Source organism: Pelodiscus sinensis, chromosome 3 (assembly GCF_049634645.1).
Source record: "Pelodiscus sinensis isolate JC-2024 chromosome 3, ASM4963464v1, whole genome shotgun sequence".
Lineage (NCBI taxonomy): Eukaryota > Metazoa > Chordata > Testudines > Trionychidae > Pelodiscus > Pelodiscus sinensis.
Genome location: NC_134713.1, coordinates 138,671,855 through 138,694,780, shown reverse-complemented (window position 1 = coordinate 138,694,780; position 22,926 = coordinate 138,671,855). Strand labels below are relative to the sequence as shown.

Below are 22,926 nucleotides of genomic sequence, written 5' to 3'. Positions count from 1 at the left end.
AGACACTATTTCAAAGAGCTTCCTGAAATAACCTAACATTCTTTATAGTTTGATAACATAATTCTCCTCTTCTTCCATTATAAGATATTTCATTTTATCCATTCAATAAGTAATTTATTGGGAAGCTTGTGAAGAAATCCCTCCACAAAATGTAATGGAAATTTTAGATTTACATATTTATGTGTTGCACATGTGCACGCCCACCCTCCCACAAACACACAGAGTACCACTGCGATAGACTGCTAGAAATCAGGATAGTTGTGATTACTCAAAAAGTTGACACTAGGATGTAAAGGCTTTGCTTTAGGTTAGTCACAAAGGTGGGAGAAGTTTGACGTCTTCATATCTCCAAAGCTGTAACAGTGGATGGATAACAGAATTTCTTAAATTCTGAGAACGCTCTCAGAAAGAAAGCAGGTGTCTTTAAAGATCAAATCAAGTCAAACCAATCCGATAGCTTTCTTTGATAGGATAATGAGTCTTATGGATAAGGGAGAAGCAATGGACGTGGTATACCTAGGTATATGATATTCTTATCAATAAACTAGGCAAATACAACTTAGATGGGGCTACTATAAGGTACGTACACAATTGGCTGGATAACCGTTCCCAGAGAGCAGTTATTAACAGTTCACAAGCAGACTAGAAAGGCATAACAAATGGGGTTCCACAGGGGTCTGTTTTGGGACTGGTTCTGTTCAATATCTTCATCAACGATTTAGGTACTGGTATAGAGAGTACGTTTATTAAGTTTGCAGATGATACGAAGCTGGGAGGGGATGCAACTGCTTTGGACGATAGGGTCATAATTCAAAATGATCTAGACAAACTGGAGAAATGGTCTGAGGTAAATAGGATGAAGTTTAATAAGGACAAATGCTAAGTACTCCACTTACAAGGAACAATCAGTTTCACACATGCAGAATGAGATTTCAGGGTCATAGTGGACAACAAGTTAAATATGAGTCAATGGTGTGACACTGTTGCAAAAAAAGCAAACATGATTCTGGGATGCATTACCGGGAGTGTTGTGAGCAAGACTCGAGAAGTCATTCTTCCGCTCTACTCTGCACTGATTAGGCCTCAATTGGAGTATTGTGCCCAGTTCTGGGCACATTTCAAGAAAGATGTGGAGAAATTGGAGACGATCCAGAGAAGAGCAACAAGAATGATTAAAGGTCTAGAGAAAATAACCTATGAAGGAAGACTGAAAGAATTGGGCTTGTTTAGTTTGGAAAGGAGAAGACTGAGAGGGGATATGATAGCGGTTTTCAGGTATCTAAAAGGGTGTCAAGCAGGAGGGAACAAAACTGTTCTCCTTGGCCTCTGAGGATAGGACAAGAAGCAATGGGCTTAAACTGCAGCAAGGGAGGTTTAGGTTGGACATTAGGAAAAACTTCCTAACTGTCAGGGTGGTTAAACACTGGAATAAATTGCCTAGGGAGGCTGTGGAATCTCCATCTCTGGAGATATTTAAGAGCAGGATAGACAGACATCTATCAGGGATGGTCTAGACAGTGCTTGATCCTGCTTAGAGGGCAGGGGACTGGACTCAATGACCTTCCGAGGTCCCTTCCAGTTCTAGTGTCCTATAAGTCTATGAACTGAAACTTGCCCCAATAAATGCTAATCTCAGGATATGAATCAGAGTGGATTTTTCTAGTTTGATCTTTACTCCTGAAAATATTAAATAGAGAATAGATGCCATGAAAACAGGCTCTGACTCATTCAGGAGATCAGGCTCTATCCATGTGTTCAGAGAAGTGCAACAGCTAGTCCTAGCAAAATATGTCTAACAGAGTAGTGGAAGCAGAGTTAGAGTTATACTACCTCTGGGATCCTCACTTTGGTATTTGGGAGAAAGCCATTGTTGGATTGAAAGTCACCTCAGGGGCACTGCCTTTGAAAATGAAGCAAGACAGACAAAAGATGCTCTCCTGAATGGAATCTGAAATAGTCCTCTTCACCCAGTGGATTGTTCTCTTTTCCTCTTTCAAAGACTACATCTGTTTGTGTCTAATGATGCTGAAGAGGTCAAAAGGCAAATGCTCAGTTCTCACTCAAACATCCAAAGGGAGTCCCATGACATGAGGCCCAAAATCTCTCCCCTAAGAAAGTGAAAGGGCACTACATTTCTTTCAAAATCTGAAATGTCATACAAAGCCCTTGGGGGATGTGTCAAAATACTTTGACCTTCAGAATCAAGTAATTGGCCTTTTTCAGTCCTGATTCAACAAAGCACTTCAGCAAGTGTTAAATTTTAAGCACGTGATTAAGTCTCACTGACATCAATAAGACTTAAAGAGAGGTGTAAGTGCTTTGCTGAAAGGGAGCCTAAATCTCTTGTGGTAGATGGTTCAGCAGATATTCTCCCAACTATTTAAATAAACCAGCCAACACAGGATACAGAACCCACCAAAGGTACAGAGGTGGGGTGGGTTCAGCTCTGGTGTGGCCTACAGGATAACACAGTCTCCAGGAGAGCACAGGATGGTGGGTTCAAGTCCTGGGAGCAGCTGGACAGCCAAACACAAGCTGCCTCAGAGATGGACCAAAGCTCCTGCATCAGGAAGGCAGGATAAGGAACCCCCAAATACAGCAGGGGAGGGTAGACACTGGAGTGGCCTAGGACCAGCTGGTAGTTCTCAATTCTTAGGGCTCTAGCAGCTGAGGAACAATTTTTCTTCAAGTTATCAATTTTTCTTGGCCTCATCTTAAAGCATTACTCAGTAAACTGAGCTTTGGTCTTTACTACTACAGCTCAGACAAATAGCAAATCAGGGTTTGAATGTGAGGAAAAATTATTAAAAGCTTCTTCAGTGATACCTGAAGGACTGATGCAGGAACATAACATCTGGTAATTTCTTTTATTTCTTTTATTTATTGGATGTGTAATTTTTCCTTTATGATGGGATTTCAAAATATACACTAATTTGTAAAAAACCTAAAAAACAATGAATAGTCTAGAAGTACCTTAAAGACTAACAAAAGATGGTATCATGAGCTTTTGTGGGTACAACCCAATTCTTCAGATGACTGGAGTATCAGGAGTCCAGATATTCTTGGATCTAAACTTCTAATACTCGAGTCATCTGAAGAAGTGGGTTGTACCCACAAAAGCTCATGATACCATCTTTATGTTGTGTTAGTCTTTAAGGTGCTGCAAGACTATTTGTTGTTTTTTTAAGTTTTTCCAGTTACAGACTAACTCGGCTACTCCTCTGAAGCTTTTGAAAAATTTGTGAGTTTTTGTCTTGGACAAAATGTGCTTCCAAACCAAAGGCAGTGCCATTGTAGGTAATAACTGTAGACCAGTGGTCACCAACCAGTAGATCGGGAACTACTAATAGATCTTGGAGCCTCTGACAAGTGATCCTTACTGGTTTGGCTAGGAAGCTATCAAGCATTGGCACTTCAGTGGCAACCCCCCTCCCCCACCCACTGTCATGCTGCTCCTGTCCTCTGCCTTGGAGTGGCCCCACTGGGAGCCTCCTGCTTGCTGTGCAGGGTGTTGGAAGGAGAAGAGCGGGGGTGCTGATGTCAGCATGTCCCTTCTCTCACTACTCCTGTACCCTATCGTCACACAGAGAAAAGGGGAAGGAGGGAGTTTGGCAATGAAAATCTCTGTCACTCTCACACACTGTGTGTATTTCTATCATATCTCTGTCATCCTTCACTCTCTTCTCCCAACCCAACACATACGTGGGTGGTTGTTGTTACTCCTTGTACTGCTTTCAAAGTGGGTTATTTTTAGTTTTTGACTGGTCTGTGCATTTCATAAGTTTCATTTCTCTCTTACACTTACATTTAATTATTTGAGTCGTGAGTTCTAAAATGCCTAACCTGTCGTGGCTGGAGTAATTATCCCTGTGGTAATTGCTACTCCTGGAAGTGGCTGGCATGTCCCTGCAGCCCCGAGAAAGGCAGAGCAGGGGGTCTCCACATGCTGTCCTTGCCTGCAGACACCACTCTTGTAGCTCCCATTGATCAATAAGGGGAAACCCCTGGCCAGTAGAAGCTGTGGGCTCAGTGCCTATAGATGATGGGTAGCACATGGCACCATGGAGCCATTGCTGTACATGCCAGCTGCTTTCAGGAGTGGTGCAGGGCCAGGGCAGGAGTAAGCCTGCCTTAATCCCACTGCTCCACTGCCTAGAAGCCATCTCAGTTAAACGGTACCCAGCCAGAGTCTGCTTCCTGAACCCCTGTCCCAGTCCTGAACCTCCTCCTACACCCAACTTCTTGCCCCAGATGCGAGTCCCTCTGCACTCAAACTCCTTCCCAGAGCTTGCACTGTGAACCCCTTCCTGGACTTCAATCCCCCACCCTGGGCTAAGCCTGGACTCCCTGCCAAACTCCAAACCTCTTGGCCCAAGACCAGAGCCTGCCCCCCCAACTTGCTATCCATGGTGAAAGTGAGTGAGGATGGAGGAGGAAGGGGGATGGAGTGAGCCAAGTGAGGCCTCGGAGAAGGGGTGGAGCAGGGCCTCAAAGAAGGGGTGGGAAGAAAGTGGGCCAACGGTATTTGGGGTTGGGATATATTTTACATTGCACTTAAATTGAAAAAGTGAACTTGTGATTAAAAAGGGTGGAGACCACTGCTGTAGACTGTTACTGGGGAGGCCAAATGAACCACTGAGCATAAAAGGTAAACATGAAAGTGTCTTAGGCACTAGCAGTCAAAACACCAGGAAGGCTCCTAGAAATGCCTGTCTTTGAAAGGGAAAAGGAAGTTACACACCTTATGCAGTAACAGTAGTCCTTTGAGGTATGTGTTTGCATGGGTGCACCACTGTTGGTTTCAGGCTCATCCCGGCACCGCAGATGGGAGTTTTCCTTCTAGTATCTGATTGGGCTGCGCAACGTTGGCAGGCGAGGCCTTGGGGACAGCAGGAGCTGGGGCACCGACAGCTTCTAGGGGGGCTGCCAAGCGCAGCCAGCGTTGCGGTCTGGCTCGTCCCGGGGACAACAGCGTCAGGGGTAACTGGTCCTCTTGTTCCAGCGGCAATGGCGGTGGCTCCTGGGTCTGGATCGGCGCTCCTTCCCCTCTAGCAGCCAGCCCTAACTAAGCATCCCTGCAGCCTTTTATACCTGGGCTGCACTGTGAGCATGCCCAGCAGGGCTGTGGGGGAGGGGCGTATTCTACCCAATAGGCGGGCTCTCCGCCCCCTTGTTCAGTGTGGGGCTGGCTAGCCCCGCCACACTACCCAATAAATGGTAGGCTGGCTTCAGATGAACACTTATGAGCAGATGAATGTACCGCATTGGCAATAAACTTGTCTCCATTCATGTGGAGATTTTGTAGTGTCTCATGAAAGTGTGGCTGAATGACCATGTGGCTGCGCAACAGATGTCCGTAAGTGGGACTCCCTTGAAGAAGGCTGTTGATGCAGCCACAGCTCATGTGGAATGAGCCCTGTGGGGGGGCAGGGAGTGGTCTACTTTGGAAGGAGTAGGACTGGATAATGCAAGACGTTATCAACTTAAAAATACATTGTGATAATAGTGGGTTCTCCAAGAGTGCTCAGCAACTGAAATGAATAACGGCTGTGATTCATGAAAGAGTTGTGTCCAGCTGATATAGAAGGATAATACCCTCCAGACATCCAGGGTATGTAGGTAAAAGGTAGGGAGGACAGGCTCATTAATGTGGAAGGTGGAGCAGACTGTAGGCAAGATTAGGGATGGGGTCAGAGTATGACTTTGTCTTTATGAATTACAATGTAGGGCAGTGTTGCCACTCTCACAGCAATCTCACTAACTCGCCTTGCCAATGTGATTGCTACTATAAACACTGTCTTTTCCATTAATAGCAAAAGCGTGCATTTGGCCAAGGGTTCAAACAGTGGTCTGGTTAGTGTGTGGAGTACTAACTCCAAGTCTCAGGTGGGGGCGAGAGGTCTATGCAATTAAGGTAAAGCAATCCTTTAAGGGGTCTTTTTGAAATAGGATGTGCAAATATTGAGAACTCGTCAATCGGAGGATGAAACGCTGCAAGCACAGCTAGGTGTACTCAGAGAGAGGAAACTGACAGGTCTTGTTGTTTCAGATGTAGGATGTAGTTGAGGTTCATATGCAGAGGTGTGGCAAATGGTTGGATCCTGTTACTCACACACTGGGATATAAATCACTTCTATTTATAGAGGTAAGTATTACGAGTGGCCTGTTGTCTACTGTGGAGTAAGATATTCTTTACTTGTTGTGAGCATACTTTCTCTGCTTCTGCGAACCGCAGAGGAACCACACTGTTAGATGTAAAAGCGGTGAGGAGTCCTGTGGCACCTTATAGACTAACTGAGGTGTAGGAGCACAAGCTTTTGTGGGCAAAGACCCACTTCGTCAGATGCATGTAGTGGAAATTTCCAGAGGCAGGTATAAATATGCAGGCCAGAATCAGGCTGGAGACGACGAGGTGGATCCAATCAAGGAGGATGAGGCCCACTTCTGATTCTGGCCTGCATATTTATACCTGCCTTTGGAAATTTCCACTACATGCATCTGACGAAGTGGGTCTTTGCCCACGAAAGCTTATGCTCCTACACCTCAGTTAGTCTATAAGGTGCCAAGGACTCCTCGCCGCTTTTGCAGATTCAGACTAACACGGCTACCCCTCTGATACTTGACTATTAGATGTAGCGTTTCCGGCTGAGGATGGAGAAAATTAACTCTGTTCTGAGAGGAGATCTGGACAGTTCTGAAGGGGGTAAAGGAGGTCAAGGAGACCTCTGATAAAGATAGGGAAACCAAGTCTGTCTGGCCATGCTGGTGCTATCAACCCAAGCACCATCCAACTCAATCTTTCAGAGGATCCTGGAAGTGAACAGAATCAGAAGAAAAGCATAGTATTGGCAAGCATCTCATGTGATAAGGAAAGCATGGCACAGTGATCCAGATCCTATCCCCGCCCTGAAGCAACATTGGGGGCACTTGGTATTCTGGTGTTCCGCGAAGAAATCTATAGGCAGGAAACCCCATCAGCAGAACAGGCCATGTTGGACCTGCATATGAATTTCCCACTCATGGTCTATTGCAAAGCTACTCAATTTTGGAAGCCCCGGGGGCCACAATGATATTTACAGCACATGCCAAGGGCCAAAACTTAAGTGTGGTTGCACGCGCGCATACACACACACACACACACAAACACACATATATGCAAAAGTTATGCAAATATATGCAAATAGATTATTTCACATGGATGAACATGAATACATAGATTAAGGCAAGACTACACAACACGCAGGCCCCATTTAAGTCAGTTCTGCTGATATTAATAAAATGCAATATTTACCCTATTTCCACCCATATGACAGCACTTTTAATGAGCAATGACAGTCCAGGAATTTAACTACTAAAACACATATCAACAGAAGACCATTATATTGATTACTTTTTTGTTTTGGCTTCACAATTTTAACAAATCAAACAAAAACTGACAATACAATATTTACTGAAATATAAGTACAATCAATGTGAAGTTAAAGGCACCGAGGGGAGAAGTGGGAAAAGAAACCCAAGAATCCTGCTTCCTTTCCCAGAAATCCCAGAATCCCTTCCTTTCCCCTGCCCGCCCCACCAAGCACCAGCTCCCACAGTCCTCACAGAGCAGAAACTGGAACCCCCAAATCTAACCAACAGACCCCCTGTCTACCTACAGGAAAGGAAAGAAGCCAGAAATTTTAACGCCCAATTCCCTACTCTAACCTAATGCCCCTCGCCTCCCCCAGAACCAGGCACCCCCAGCCTCCCTGCTCTAATACAATGCCCCATCCCTCCCTCAGAGCCAGGCAACCTCAGTCCCCCGCTCTAACCCAATGCCCTTTCCCTCCCACAGAGTGGGGGAGGGGGAAGGATAATGCCCTGGGTCTCACTGGAGCCACACGGTTCCCCCCGACCCAGGCACTGGGGCCTGTGTGCAGAGCAGCTGTGAATGGTCCAGGCGCGTGGTTCCAAACGTTCCATTGAAGGCATGTGCTGTCACCCCCCTGTTTTAGCTTCAGTTGCAAGCATAGGTATTATAATATAATTTTAAAATGTTTACTAACAGTCTCAGTTGTCCATTCTAGTCATTTCATGTCTATCAGAAAACCCAGCAGCAAAAGTCATTTCATCTGTGCCCACAAGATGGAACTTGTGCTGAAGCATACTATCTGGAGTCCCACTTCTCAATCTAAAAACCAACCCTATTTCTGAGGATATACTTATTAGTATTTATTTACAAAGTCATCAATTCATAATCAAAACCTGCAGGTGAATTTAAATCTCTTCCACAACTAAATTAAAAATTAACATGATGACATCAGACAACAGATGACCCACAATTCAGCAACCAACAGCCACCATCAAAGGGTATGTCTACACTTGCACCCTCTTTTGAGAGAGGAATACAAATGAAGACATTCGAAATTGCAAATGAAGCTGGGAAATAAATATCCCACACTTCATTTGCATAATTGCGTTATGGCAGTATTTCGAAATAGCACTATTTCGAAATAACAGATGCTGTTAAGACGCAGTTATTTCGAGAGGAAAATAAGGAATAAGGAAATTTTGACGACTAAGGGTTATTTTGAGAAAAGGGTTTTCTCTCGAAATAACCATGTCTTAACCACAACTGTTATTTCTAAAAAGTGCCATAACGTGATTATGCAAATGAAGCATGGGATATTTAAATCCCGGCTTCATTTGCAATTTCGAATGTCTTCACTTGCATCCCTCTCTCGAAAGAGGGTGCAAGTGTAAACATACCCAAAAAACTCAGTGAGTGAAAATTTTCAGAAATGATTAGTGATTCCAAGTGCTCAATTTTTTAAGTGCCCATCTTGAGACACCTTAAAGGAGCCTTATTATCAGAGGGTGAGTAGTTGGTACATTGTGAATATTGAGTCACATACTGCACAAGCTTCCAATTTGCATCTGAATGAAATTCTAAGCATTTGTGATAATTTATGAAGTTCTGTGTGATCTGGGACATCCATTAACTCATGAAACATTTAGAATATGTAATAACTATTCTAACAAATAACAACAGAACAATAATTGGTAACAGTTACCATAAAATAGTATTGGCGATATCAAAGTTATTTTCTATTTTAAACATTGAAAACACTGTTACCATAGATACCAAAGTGGTTTATATGGGCCTTTTAGTGATGACTATTGAAAAAGAAGCTTTTAAAATAGTTTTGTTAAATTAATGACTAAGCAATGTGACATACTGGCCATAGAACAAATACCTGTACTTCTGAAAGAATGGAACTCTAAGATAATATTGTACTGAGAATGAGGAAAATCTGCCTTTAAATTCCTGTGGATAACCATCATCACCACTCCGAAATCACTGGGATAAATCCTGAAGTTTAGAACTATGCCTATTATTGTAGAACTTGGCCCATTAATTAGACTGTGCATTCTCATGCATATACTTAACTTTAAACACATTAAGACCAATGGGATTGTGCATTAGCTTAAAGTTAAACATATGAGTAAATGTCTGCAGGACTAGAGCCAGGGCATAATCAATTTTCTACTCCACTGAAAAATAACAAATAATCAGGTAATTTCGAAGTTCTTTAAGATTACACTTTTTAAGAATTCTACTGGGAAAAGTCTCTTCTCTTGACAGAGAGAACCCAACCTTTCACCAGCTGTTTTTTAAATTCATTTTTCCAAAAAAGCCATCATCATCGTGATAGAACAATAAATACAATTCCAAATCCAACTAAAATGGGTCAGACAGAAATTAGAGTTGCATGTGTGTTGTACTAAAAAATATAAAATTCTAACAATTTCATAATCTTTCGGTTTTATGGCAGCTTTAGCTTTTTCATGTGTGTATATGTTATAAAACATCCCATCAAAAAGATAATTACTGACTAACTAAGGAAAAAAACAGTTTGATAGCAATTATAGAAAACTGTTCTTATTAATGTGCACACAGGTGGTTGTTTGTTATTGTTACACATATAAGAAGGGAGTTTTTTCATTACATTAGTTCGCTCAGCTGAAAAGAAATAATCAGTGTCTGGTTATTAATCACGCTATTACTACATAGGCTTTGTAAACAGAAAAGACTTTTGACTGTAAAAACAATGCAGAATACAATATTAATTAGATGGCTAGGCCCGAATTTTCAAAGGAAGTGAGAGCTGAGCGCTCTTTGAGAGAAAAGTGCTCTCTTTCTCTTGGCTGTCGTGAACATGATACCCATTTTCAGAGAGTCATTTGGCTGCAGAAAGGAATCTGAAAATATATTCCCCCATTTCTCACTCTGGAAAAGTGTTGGTCCCTTCTACCCATGTATGACACATGGACAGCAACGTTTTCAGAAAGGGGTAGTCCCAGAAAATCTCCTCACGTGTCTGGTGACAGAGAGCTGGTAATCAGCAACCGAACCAGTTACATTTAATCAGTCAGGCCATTGGTGAGGACCTGATTAAGGAGAAGAATGCCTGATAACTAAATCAGATTGGGGCCAGGTAGCTAGCTAATTAGCCTATTAACAAGGCAAGTGCATATAAGCACACGGCAAAGGGGAAAAGGGCAGACAGGCTGGCCAAACTTCATAAAGGGAGCTCTCTGTAAGAAGAGACTTGATCACACACTGGTTGAGTCCCCCGCTGACCACATGCTCCCCGCGTGCACTTTGCTTTTGAAATGTACAAGAGCCCCCTCTGGAACTCTTGTATATTTCAAAAACAGGGAGCACAGGGCCAGTGGGAGACTGCCATACTCAGAAAGATGGGGATGATGTTGAGCTAGCCACAGTACTGAGTTGGTCCTGTCTTTTTATGGACGCTGAGAACCCTGGTAGCTAATATCTAGAATGATTATACTGTCACATGGACAAACCAAGCCAGTCAGATAATGTCCTGGAAATGGTTAGGAACATCCTTGCTACTAAATACGTTCTACTTGCACATCTGACAAGAGACTTGGCTTCAATGTGCCTTGCCCTCATCTCCCTAATTTCTACCCAAGTTCCCCATTAGGAAGTTGTAGCCATCATGCAACATCTTTTCCCGCCATCTTCCTCTGTCTCCTCCTATTACTGTGTCCTATCTTTCTCCAATGGGAATCCACTCCTGCCCTCGTAGGTCAGACTGAAGGCTCCTGGCATTCCCATCATCTTCCTTTTCTAGTGGTTCCAGTCATCTGACACATATGATGCCTCTAAACCTCATCCAGTGCAAGGGACATGCACAGTGCTTGTATGTCAGGAATTGGACTGCACATCCACCAAAACATCCAACAGAGAAATTTAGAGAGTGGGTTCACATCACCCAGTGACAGAAGCAGCAGTTTTTGAAGTTTATGCTTGTTGCTTTTCAAAGCAGCTTTGGAATGACCATTTCTTTACTTGGCTGGTTGCTATATGCTCCTTTATGCTTGTGTAATCAAAAGTTTCCTGTTCAGTAAAATGACCTCCATCTCCTAAAATTCCTGTGTGTGTCTTTTGATAACAGTTAACCCGTTTCCTCTCCACTTATCTTTTCTTCCCTCAAAATGTTTCTTAACAACTTCCTGTCTCTGTGGCATTGAAAACACTCATGAATGGCCTTTATACCCACAGGCCAACACCATATTTTGGGGTCTATAATTCATGCTTCCCTTTCCTCTTTCTTCCCTGCCCACTTACAACTACTCTCTATGCTTCTTTCTCTGTTTTACTGCATGGCAATATAGCTATATCCCTATAGCTACATCCTTCTACCCTTTTGTTCAGCATTCCAAAGGCAACAGGATCTGTAATGCAAATGCCTTTTTTACACAGCCAGAGAAGCCAACAACAAAATAATCCTTTCTGCAGCCCAAACTGCCCATTTTGACCGAACAAAATTTGGAAATTCTCCTCTACAAGTGGTAGTCATGACAACACTGAAAATAACTAAATCAAAAAGCTTTCGATTTTCAAAGTAAATCATTGTATGTGTGTGCATTGTGCAAAGTGAGATGTAGTGAAGATTTGTTTGATTTTACAACACAAATAAAAAAATTGAAATGCATTTTAAATCAATCATTTCCTGCAAAACAGTTTGTTTTTGCAACAGGACAATATTATGAGTTGATATTCTCTGAAAGATGACTTAAGAGAGTCTAACTTAAGGCATGTACTCTATTTGTTCTTGTAACATACATTAAGCAAGGAACTGCTTTGACTGGAATTGTTCAACCTGAACTTCTACACCAACATAACACCATAATGACACCAAGTTTTGGTTACCCACTAAGCACAAATTTAAAAAAAAAATCTTCACATTGACAGCATGCAATTATGTGTCTGTGGACAGGAGAAATGTACAGTAAACTTCCGATAATCCGGCACCTTTGGGACCCAGGGGGTGCCGGATTATCAGATATGCCGGACTATCGGAAGGAGGGGCTATGAGGGGCCTGGGGTAGGGGGGTGGATGCCACCCCAGACTCCTCATAGCCCCCCCTTCCGATAGTCCGGCTCTGCCCCAGGAGTCCCTGATTCAGCCGCTGCTGAAACTGAATTGGAGACGCCTGGGGCAGAGAAGCTGGAGTGCTGCCGGGTTGGTCCAGTAGCGCCGACCCTTGGCGCGGCGAGATCAACCCAGCAGTACCCCAGCTGCTCTTGGGGACGCCCGGGGCAGAGCAGCAGGGGTGCTGCTGGGTTGGTCCCGCAGCACCGCTCCTCGGCGCTACTGGACCAACCCAGCAGCACCCCAGCTGCTCTGCCCCAGGTGTCCCCAAGTCAGACGCTGCTGATACTGATCAGCGGCTGACTCCAGGAAGCCCGAGGCAGAGCAGCTCTGCCCCGGGCTTCCTGGAGTCAGCCCTGGTCAGTTTCAGCAGCGACTGAATCGGGACGCCTGGGGTAGAGCACCTTGGGGGCTGCCGGGTTGGTCCCACGGTGCCGAGGTGCGGCGCTACTGGACCAACCCAGCAGCACCCCAGCTGCTCTGCCCCAGGCGTCCCCAAGTCAGCCACTGCTGAAATTGACCAGCAGCTGACTCCAGGAAGCCCGGGGCAGAGCAGCTCTGCCCCGGGCTTCCTGGAGTCAGCCGCTGGTCAGTATCAGCAGCGTCTGACTTGGGGACACCTGGGGCAGAGCAGCTGGGGTGCTGCCGGGTTGGTCCCCGCAGTGCTGTACCTCGGTGCTGAGGGGACCAACCTGGCAGCACCCCAGCTGCTCTACCCCAGGTGTCCTCAAGTCAGCTGCTGCTGAAACTGATCAGCGGCTGATTCCAGGAAGCCCGGGGCAGAGCAGCTCTGCCTTGGGCTTCCTGGAGTCAGCCGCTGGTCAGTTTCAGCAGTGGCTGAATCGAGGACACCTGGGGTGCTGCCCGGTTGGTCCACAGCCCCAAGGGGCAGCGCTAGGGGACCTACCCGGCAGCACCCCAGCTGCTCTGCCTCCAGCTTCCCTGATTCAGCCGCTGGTCAGTTTTAGCAGCGGCTGTATAGGGGAAGCTGAGGGCAGAGCAGCTCCAATGGTCCAGCTGCCTGGAGCACTTCCGGGTTCCTGATGGTGCCAGATCATCAGGAGTGCCGGACTGTCAGATGCCGGGCCATCGGAGTTTTACTGTATACTGTGTTTTGACTTAAACAACATATTATTAGACAAAAATAAAGCTTGTTTAATCTGAAATTAAAGTTGAAAGAAGCTTCAGGAAAGGACTGGGGAAAGTTCAAAACAAAAAATTCTGTATAAAAATATTAAAAGCTTTCTCAGAGAAATGCAAATACAGTGAAAGCTTTGGGACACCCTTGGGGGATAGGGGTTGCTGATTAATTGATTGTGCCAGATAACAAAGTTTATTTTTCTGCCTCCACCCTCCTACTGGCAGGTCTGGCTCCCGGTAGCTCAAGGGAAGCCGAGAGGGAAGGAAGCACCTGCTGATGACGTCAGCCAGCATTGATGGCTGTCAGAAATCCCAGAACACGTGGTGGACCGGTGGGAGTCAGGCGCACATGCCTGAAGACACAGCGGTATTGTGGCTTGGGACAATGCAAGTTAACAAAGTTTTATGGTTAAAAGAGTGCCAGATAACAAAGCTTTCTCTGTATTGGAAAACCTAAAAATCAAAGTGAAGATTCTATTAAAAATATCCACTGAGGAAACAGGAAATATCTAATTACAGTCAAATTATTTCCTAGCTTTCCAATTTGAATGCATCTGCCTTATTAAAGGCTTGATCATGGTGTGGTGCAGATCCTAGGGCATAGCTGAGCACGATACCCTGCAAGAGTGTGGTGAGTTAGTGCCCAATACAAAGCCTGCTCATGTGGCACAGGAGAGGCCTCCTTAGGGCCGTAGTTCACCCACTACAGAGGAACACATGGTTACACAAAAATGAAGGGAGGGAGCTTCTATCTGAGGTCACTTCTCTGCTTGCTGTGATGGTGACACGGTTGGCTGAGCTGGCCAGTTCTAGCTCAGAAAGGAAGCCTACGTTTGGGGTTTGAGTTTGTAGTGAAGGTCCTGAGTTTCTGTAGGGTCCTGCCTTGTGTCACTGTCAGAATTTAACTCAATGCCAATAACGGCTTTAGAAAGCTAGCTTGTATCGCCACTTCCGTCTAGCGTGGTTTCTATTTATATTTCCTGTTGATTATATTTGCATATACAATATATATATACAAATATTTAAGAGCTGCTTGAACGATGGGGCCTGATTCTGCTCTCACATCAGAGTAAATCAGGCATAATTCTACTGAAGGTAGGGAAAGGAATCCTTTGCCTTCCTATTCTCCCCTCTTAGCCCCCACCCAAGCTCCTGCAGCATCAGGAAAGATGGACTAACCTCCTTCAGCAAAAGAAAAGAAGTATGAAACTGACATTTCTCAGAAAAAAAACAGAATAAAATTGTACAACGGCATCTACACATGTCATAAAAGACCAGTAAGGGTATAAACAAACAGCTGTTTGCTTTACAGTAAGCTATGCTAGACAGCTGATGATATTTTTGACTCGGGCACTCTAGTTTCTCCCAAGAACAACCAATGAGCCATCCATGTAACATCACTGTAATCAATGGAACTAGGACAGGGATTAATTTAGCCCAAAAGATTTACTCAAAACAGCTGAACAATTGACCAATATCTTACCTTGACAAAAGGTAGCATTAATCCTCTTGTAACCTTGGGGACATTCCACCATTTGGGTATATCCAGGGTAAGCTGGGGAAAAAAGGAAAATTATAGGTTAGTTATCACAATGTATGACATATTTATATGGAAAGCACCCACAGTCAAGTTACTATATAATTCTATCAAAAATCAACATTTACATTTTAAAGATGCATATAGTTAAGCACTTAAAAGTCAGGAAATGCCAAAATTAGTTCTACATGTAATTGTCTCTTTCTGTGTACAGTATGCATTAATATAATTTTTAATTACTCAATCAAATACCACTTTGTGGATAATACATTGTCTGACTAAGTTGAAAGAAGGCGAGGAGACATTTGATATGGATTTAATCAGCCATCAGATGCCTGGGATTACTTGGGAGATAACATGTACAGAATAGATACATTATTAATCAGAGTTGGTGGAGAGGAGAATGCTTTTACTAGCTCCCCATCCTTTTCTAACAATGTCTCAGATCTATTGCTGGGACCTTAAAATCCCCACAGTGGGTGGGGTGGGCTTCAGCCAACTCCCCCATTCTCCATCCAGGTCCCTCCAGAAAATCCACTGCCAGCACCTTACCAACCACCTCCCTCGTAGAAGGGGTAAGGGTGACTATAATGATGGGAGAGTTGGCTTCCCTTTCATAAGAGGTTCCCCCCCCAACTACTCTCAGCTCACTCAATTACCAAGCACCTCTCCTCAAGTCCTTTCCCCAAGCCATTTATCTATTACTGTATGCCGTCTTTTATAGTGTATCAGCACTGAACATCCTCTCTACATGTACATATTGAATTGCAACATACAGCCTACCACCCTTCATGTCCTGCATGAACAGAACCCACCTGAACCTGCTGTGAGGGAAAAAAAACAACTGTACCTAGCCAATAAGCTAGAAAGGGAAAAATTCCTTCCTAGCCCCCCTCACAGAGTGGCTAGCATAATGCCCACAGCAGATATAACCAATAACCTGGTATATTTATCACCTGAATAGGGAAGGAGGGTGGGTACTCTGTGCCAGCTCAGGCACAGGCTGACCTTTATAAACCCCACATTTCTGGGTGCTGAGTCAGCCATCATGCTGAGCACCACCCCCACCCCTTTCAGGAGTTAACTAGCAGTTAACTGGCCAAATGTATAAATCTTGGCACACCAGCTTGCCACATGGCAAGGACCCATCTGGATATTGCGTCTGCATGCTAAGCCCCACTCCAGGACTTTCACACTCTGACGTGGCACAAGCCCTTAGGAAACTTTTTGTTTCATCTACTCATTTTCAAAAATGACTGACTCATCCTCACTTAAACTACTGACAAATATCATTTTCAGGAAGTGGCCATGCTGGATAATGTTAGTCTGGAATATAACTATTTTAGAAATGTGTGAGCTACTGAAATCAGGGTTAAAATAGATACCTGAATGCAACCTTAACTACGGCAGTTGTTGCAGCTCCCACCATAATAAATTTGAACATAAATATTTTATTTTTATAAAAAGTGCAACCACAATTATAAAAAAGGCTTAACAGACGTATTCTTTATCTTTTTAATCTTTGAGTTGTAAAAGACTGTCATTTATTGGTTATCAATTATAGATTATCAAATGTGAATTATAAAGAATATCAATGCAAAACAAATTTACTTTAGCCAAACCAGAAAGTCTTCAGCAAATGAATTATTTTATTTCTATTCATTGTTTCTTTCCTCCAATGTGTCTAGCTTCTTTCTAGGTTGAATGTGCTAGCTTCAACTTCCATGCATTGAATCAATGTTATACTTTTCTCTGCTAAAGAGCCAATGTACGCTTACAGATGTAATTAAGCACTACTTAACCTTCTTGGTGTTAAGCTACATAGACTGAGCTTCTTGAGTTTATCACTAAAAATCATGTTCTCTAATTCTTTAATCATTCTCGTATCTTCTCTCAGAACCCTTTCCAATTTATCAACATTCTTAAACTGAGGACATCAAAACTGGACACCATATTCCAGCAGTGGCTGCATTAATACCAAATACAGAGGAAAACCCACCTCTTTTCAAATCCCACTTGAGATTCCCCCCATTTATGCATTCCAGGATCATATTAGTTCTTTTCACATCAATACTGGAAACTCATGTTCAGCTGATGATTTACCATGACCCCAAATCTTTTTCAGCATCACTGCTTCCCACGGATAGTTCTCACAGTGGAGTATAGGGCGTGTTGGATTGCTCACAATTGAGAAATAAGGGAGATAAACTTCTAAATTTCTCTGATGCTCATTTAGCATATATTAATTGACAAGCATTCTGTATGGATATCAGCTTCCACTTGTAATACAACACCGTACAATTTGATTCAAAGAATCTCTTGTAAAAAAAAGAATTTGGGCAGAAAACTTGTTTCTATTTTCATCATTATTAAGCCTGTAGGCATACAATCCACAAAAAACTGTTTCAAGCCAAGGTGTATATATGTTGAAGGGCTGTAAAGTTGATTCAGCAAAGTACTTAAGTATGAAGTCAACAGGATTTAAGAACGTGCCTAAAATTAAGCACATGCTTAAGTGCTTTACTGAACAGGGAAATAAAAAAAGAGAGGGCAAAACTAGTATAATTTCAGCAAATGCTTGAATGCTTTTGCTGAACTGGGGGGTCTTGCAGACAAATGCTAAATGTAACTGCTCAAAAACATTTAGTCACAAGTAGAGATCACCGAGAACAAAAATAAAAAAGAGAAAGCCACCACAGAAAGTCTATTTTCTTTCAAGTTGACTACAGTTTGGAGAGCAATACCAACTCAGCAAAGGAAAACTGTCAAAATGAATAACATGGGAATAACATGACCCTGAATATGCATCCTGTGAATGAGTCAACGGAAGGCACTGATACAATTTAAATGTCAAACTGTTAGCAGTTTATTTGATTTTCTCTTAATCTGTATTGGCAGTTTTTAGGATAAGTCAGTTTGCTCAGCTTCATAAGAAAAAAGTCAGCATTTGAAGCTTAAAAAAAAATCTACAGAAAGGGTGTAGGTGGATGTGGGTGTGTGAATGAAGAACATATGAATACATCATATATTTACAAACTCCACACCCATTACTCACTTGGGTAATTTCTCCATGCTACCACTGCCAAAAATCACAACATTGTGTGTGTCCTTCTCTTCCTCTGCCTCTTAAAGAAACCAACCCTTTTGCACCATAATACCAATGTGAAGACTTAAATATTAATATTTCATATCTGTTATTCTATTTACATATATGTTCCAGTCTCTTTATTTCTCTGTTTCAAATGGTAAATTCTTTAATCCTACATAGTACGTGGTTATGCCTATTCTCAACCACTGAAAAATTCTTACCTTCATCACAATATGAGAATATCTGGTGCATTTCAGACCCTCAGATATATACAATATATTTTTACAAAATCCCATCATACGCTGTTACATTTATTCTTTGGAAAAGTTTGCTCAATAGAAATTTAAGGCTTTGGTGCAACTATGAAGCACAATTTGGCACATATGCCTGAAAGTAAATAAGGAAGTATTATTTACTCCTTCTCATAACATAAGATCTAGGGGTCACCAAATAAAATTAATAGGCAGCAGGTTTAAAACAAACAAGATAAAGGACACATAACACACAGTAAACCTGAGGAACTCATTGCCAGAGGATGTTGTGGAGGTCAAAACTATAACAGGGTCCAAAAAAGAATTAGGAAAGGAGACAGGTCCCTCAATGGTCATTAGCCATGATGGACAGGGATGGTGTCAGCTAGCCTCTGTTTGCCAGAAGCTGGGAATGAGCAACAGGGAATGGTTCACTTCACGGTTACCTGTTCTGTTCATTCCCTCTGGGGCACTTGGCACTGGCCACTGTTGGCAGACAGGTAACTGGGCTAGATGGACCTTTGGTCTGACCCAGTCTGGCCATTCTTATGTTCTTAAAGACACCCAATGAGTGCCCTATGTGGAAGCAAATCACAAGATTAGGAGACTCTGGGAAACAAAACACACTGCCTCATAAATCACTGTGCCAGACTGAGTCAGTAAAAACTTTTGTAGATTCCCCTTCTGGACCATAAAAAATACTCCTGACAAAAATGCTCCATCAGAGCCTTTGGGCTGCCTGTAAAAGGGCCAATCATAATATGACACAAGATTTTTTCCTTTGAGAATTTTTATATAAAGCATCACTAGATTCATGGATAAAGATATGGTGCACTATACAAAACTATCAGTACATTTCCTGGTGTTAAGTACCCCATGTTGATAACTAGGAGTGTGCCCTAGTGAATATAGCACGGAACTGAGATTCAAGAGACCAGCTTTTTAGTCATTGCATTGCTACTGGCTAACTGGATAGCCTTGGGCAAGTCACTTTAGCTTCTCTTTGTGTCAGTTTCCCCATCTGCAAAATGGGGACAAGGATTTTTTTTGTAAACAGCTTAGAGATCTACTGAGGATTAGTAGATCTATATATACTAATATATTATATCACTTTAATAATTAGCATTAAATTTATGACATGTTTCAACAGATTATGTTTAGCTTTCGGGAGAATCTTTTCATAGCTATCTTTCACTATTTTACATTACTATATTTTTATATTATGTCAAGTTGGGGCAAAAATACCGAGAGAGTCTTCATAATACCTTAATTGTATAGACAGCATTTGATCAATAGAGTTAAAAAATGTAACTGCTATTTTAGAGCCTGGAAAGCTTTGGCATTAAAACTCAAAAATTCATCAAGGTCTCAAGATGTCATGGCATTTTCTCTAAGTAGGAACTGATGCCTCTAACATATAACATTTCAATGCAAACTTTAAAAAAAAGTAAGTCCAGCTAGGCAATGCAAGATGATTCAATATAATTATGTCCCTACATTGAAAAAATATGGTGAAGTATCACTACCTCAGTACAAGAAGGAGAAAAATAAAACATCTACTTTGTTGTCACTGAAATGAGGAAGGGAATGCAGCTTCTGTCACCTCTCTTCTATCAACCAATGGAGTTCCTTTGAAATATATGTTACATTTTCTTTAAAAGAAATGCTACTTAGACCACAAATAAGTGAAGTGATGCAGAAAACAATAATGAAATCACACTTACATGGCTTCTTGGGACATTTGTGACATTTGTTAAAACCCCAGGAAGTACCCACAGTTCCACAGCAGTCTTCTTGTTTTGATAGGCCAGGGAGTGCTTTGCCACACTGAAATAAATAAGTAAAGAACATTCAGGTTAGTGTTACTCTAAGATGTTCACCTCTAGAATTCTGCTGTATTACATAATCATCTTGGCTGCATCTAGACTGGCATGATTTTGAGCAAATGCTTTTAACGGAAAAGTTTTTCCGTTAAAAGCATTTGCACAAAAGAGTGTCTAGATTGGCATGGATGCTTTTGCGCAAAAAGTGCTTTTGCGCAAAAGCATCCGTGGCCAGTCTAGACGCGATTTTGCACAAGAAAGCTCCGGTAGCCATTTTCGCCATCGGGGCTTTCTTGCGCAAAAAGGTCCTTGCCTGTCTACACTGGCCCTCTTGCACAAAAACATCTGCATAAGAGGGCTTTTTCCCGAGCGGGAGCGTCAGTGTATTTGCACAAGAACACTGGCAATCATACATTAGATCGTCAGTGTTCTTGCACAAATTCAAGCGGCCAATATAGACAGCTGGCAAGTTTTTGCGCAAAAACTTGCCAGTCTAGACGCAGCCCTTGGGTAAAACTCACCCATTTGCAGAAGCCCACTGAAGACTCATTCAACTCCTCAGTGGAACTTAAATAGTTCACTGGCCTTGGGCTAGTACTCAACGTGGGGATGAGCAGATTCAGTTTTAAAACATTTTGCATCAGTATTCTTTTTCCCCTTCAACTTTTGGAACAAAACCCAGTCACTGAAATGAGTGAATATATTTCCAAGCTAGTAATTCTTCATTGGCAGTAACTCCTTACATTTTTCATTATAAAAATCTGTCCCTGTACTTTTTCAAAAAGTATATAAATCATTTCAAATACCTTTCCCATTATTCTTTTTAAAGAAAGGAACAAAAAAGTATTATCATGATTTCTGTAATGTAATTTCCTATTTCATTTTTAAAATACAAATACCCCTAGGATCACAACTCACTGTTAAGATGTGCCTACTTCTATGACCTGTTACTGAAATTGTCAAATTATATTGAAAGATTTTAGTATTTGTAAACTGAAAGATAATTTAACATAAGCAAGTTGACTGGGGAAAAATGAATGCCTATCTATTTTTATTTGTGACTCTTCAATCACACAAATAATGGGCCTAGTTTTTCAGTCTTTGCTGAGGCAAAATTCTCATTTATTGCAAATCGTGTTTTATTTTGAACAAGTACCCTATATTAGTAAATCTGTTAACAGTTTAACAATAGCCAAACTTAAATTTACCTCCTTGATTGTTTGATATTTTTTCATTTTTGCAAAGCAAAGGAAAGCAAAATGGATTTTCTCCCTAGAGAATGGACGCAGAAAGTTTTGTACATCTGCTGTGTACTTAAAGAGTATCAATTAGGAGCAAAATAATTCTGCAACATGAAATTTGTGACATTCTGTACCATTCTCTGCAAGCCAAAGTAGGTGAGCTCCACACCAATAAAACAGCCTAAAAGTTAAGAATTGTGGAATTACTTGGAAATGTCACTAGCAAAAAACTAGAAATTTTCTCTTCTGAATGCTTTCAGGATTAGTTAGTCTAGATGGGAGAATACAGCCCTCCAACATTACTACCTGTTACAAGAATGTCTGAGGGTAACACCTACAAGCCCTGATCTTTTTTAAGACTGTTCTCCTAGTTGGTGCATCTATTGTACTCAGAAACTAGATGTCATCTGCTTCTGGAGAAAATACACTTCAAATGTTCAGTTGAAGGACAGTGATAAAACAAAACTCCCATCGACTTTAATGAGGCTAGGATTTTACCCCTAAGCCACCTGCAATCCTGGGGATATTAGACTTAACCTTACATGTTAAAAGGATATTAGGCTTTTATTTAAATAGGGTCAAGATTTTCAGAAATCCTTTCAGATTTTTTGTGACTATCAGAGGGATCAGTGTAAGGGGCGGGGGGCACCATGTCTCCCCAATACCTCTCTCAGAGGGTAAAATTATGTACTGAACATAACAGTCATAGTGGGTCATACCAAAGGCCCATCTAGCTCAGTAACCTGTCTTCTGACAGTGGCTAATGCCAGGTATCCCAGAGGGAATGAACAGAACAGGGAATCATCAAGTTTTCACTCCCCTGTCACTCATTCACAGCCTCTGACAAACAGAGGCTAGGGGCCCCATTCCTACCCATGCTGGCTATTAAACATTAATGGACCTATCCTCCGTGGATTTATCCAGCTCTTTTTTGAACCCTGTTAAAGTCCTGAAACTTGCTGTACCTTACCCATAATTGCCCCAAGTCTTAGAGCTCACACAACTAAACTGCTTTCATACTATTTTCTTCAAGTATAACCCTAAACATTTACAAGGAATTCTATTCACACCTGTATACAGCACTACTCTCTTGACTTGGCATCCAGATCAGACACTCTGTTAGGAAGGGCAGTTTCAACAAAATATAAGGATTTTTTTAAAAGGTGAAACTCACTCTTAGTTTACGTGTGGTGCTGGAGCATTTGCACTGTACTGCACAACACAATCTCTTGTGATCATAAGGGTTTCACATTTCCACATAAAAACCATGAACAAGAATAAGGATTCCAAATTCTGAGTCATCTGGCAACTGAGGTTTACAGTTCTATCAATAAATACTGGCAATGATTTAAGATCCTGAACCCATCACATCTATGATTAACTGAAGCCTTCAGAATCAG

The 22,926-nt window shown here is 42.2% G+C and overlaps 1 protein-coding gene and 1 long non-coding RNA gene across 10 annotated transcripts in view; one reads left to right on the top strand and one right to left on the bottom strand.

Moving 5' to 3' along the window:
- LOC142827996 (uncharacterized) overlaps positions 1-14,297 on the top strand; it is a 48,756-nt gene extending 34,459 nt beyond the window's left edge. Inside the window, exon 3 of the long non-coding RNA XR_012902860.1 lies at positions 13,812-14,297. This is a non-coding gene — a long non-coding RNA (uncharacterized LOC142827996). The remainder of the gene's footprint in view (positions 1-13,811) is intronic.
- LTBP1 (latent transforming growth factor beta binding protein 1) overlaps positions 1-22,926 on the bottom strand; it is a 321,387-nt gene that overhangs the window by 140,998 nt on the left and 157,463 nt on the right. For all 9 annotated transcript variants that reach the window (XM_075924972.1, XM_075924973.1, XM_075924974.1 and 6 more), the window contains 2 exons: positions 20,187-20,289; positions 15,070-15,141 (listed from right to left, as the gene is read on the bottom strand). In XM_075924972.1, the coding sequence (XP_075781087.1) occupies positions 15,070-15,141; positions 20,187-20,289 (175 nt within the window). The remainder of the gene's footprint in view (positions 1-15,069; positions 15,142-20,186; positions 20,290-22,926) is intronic.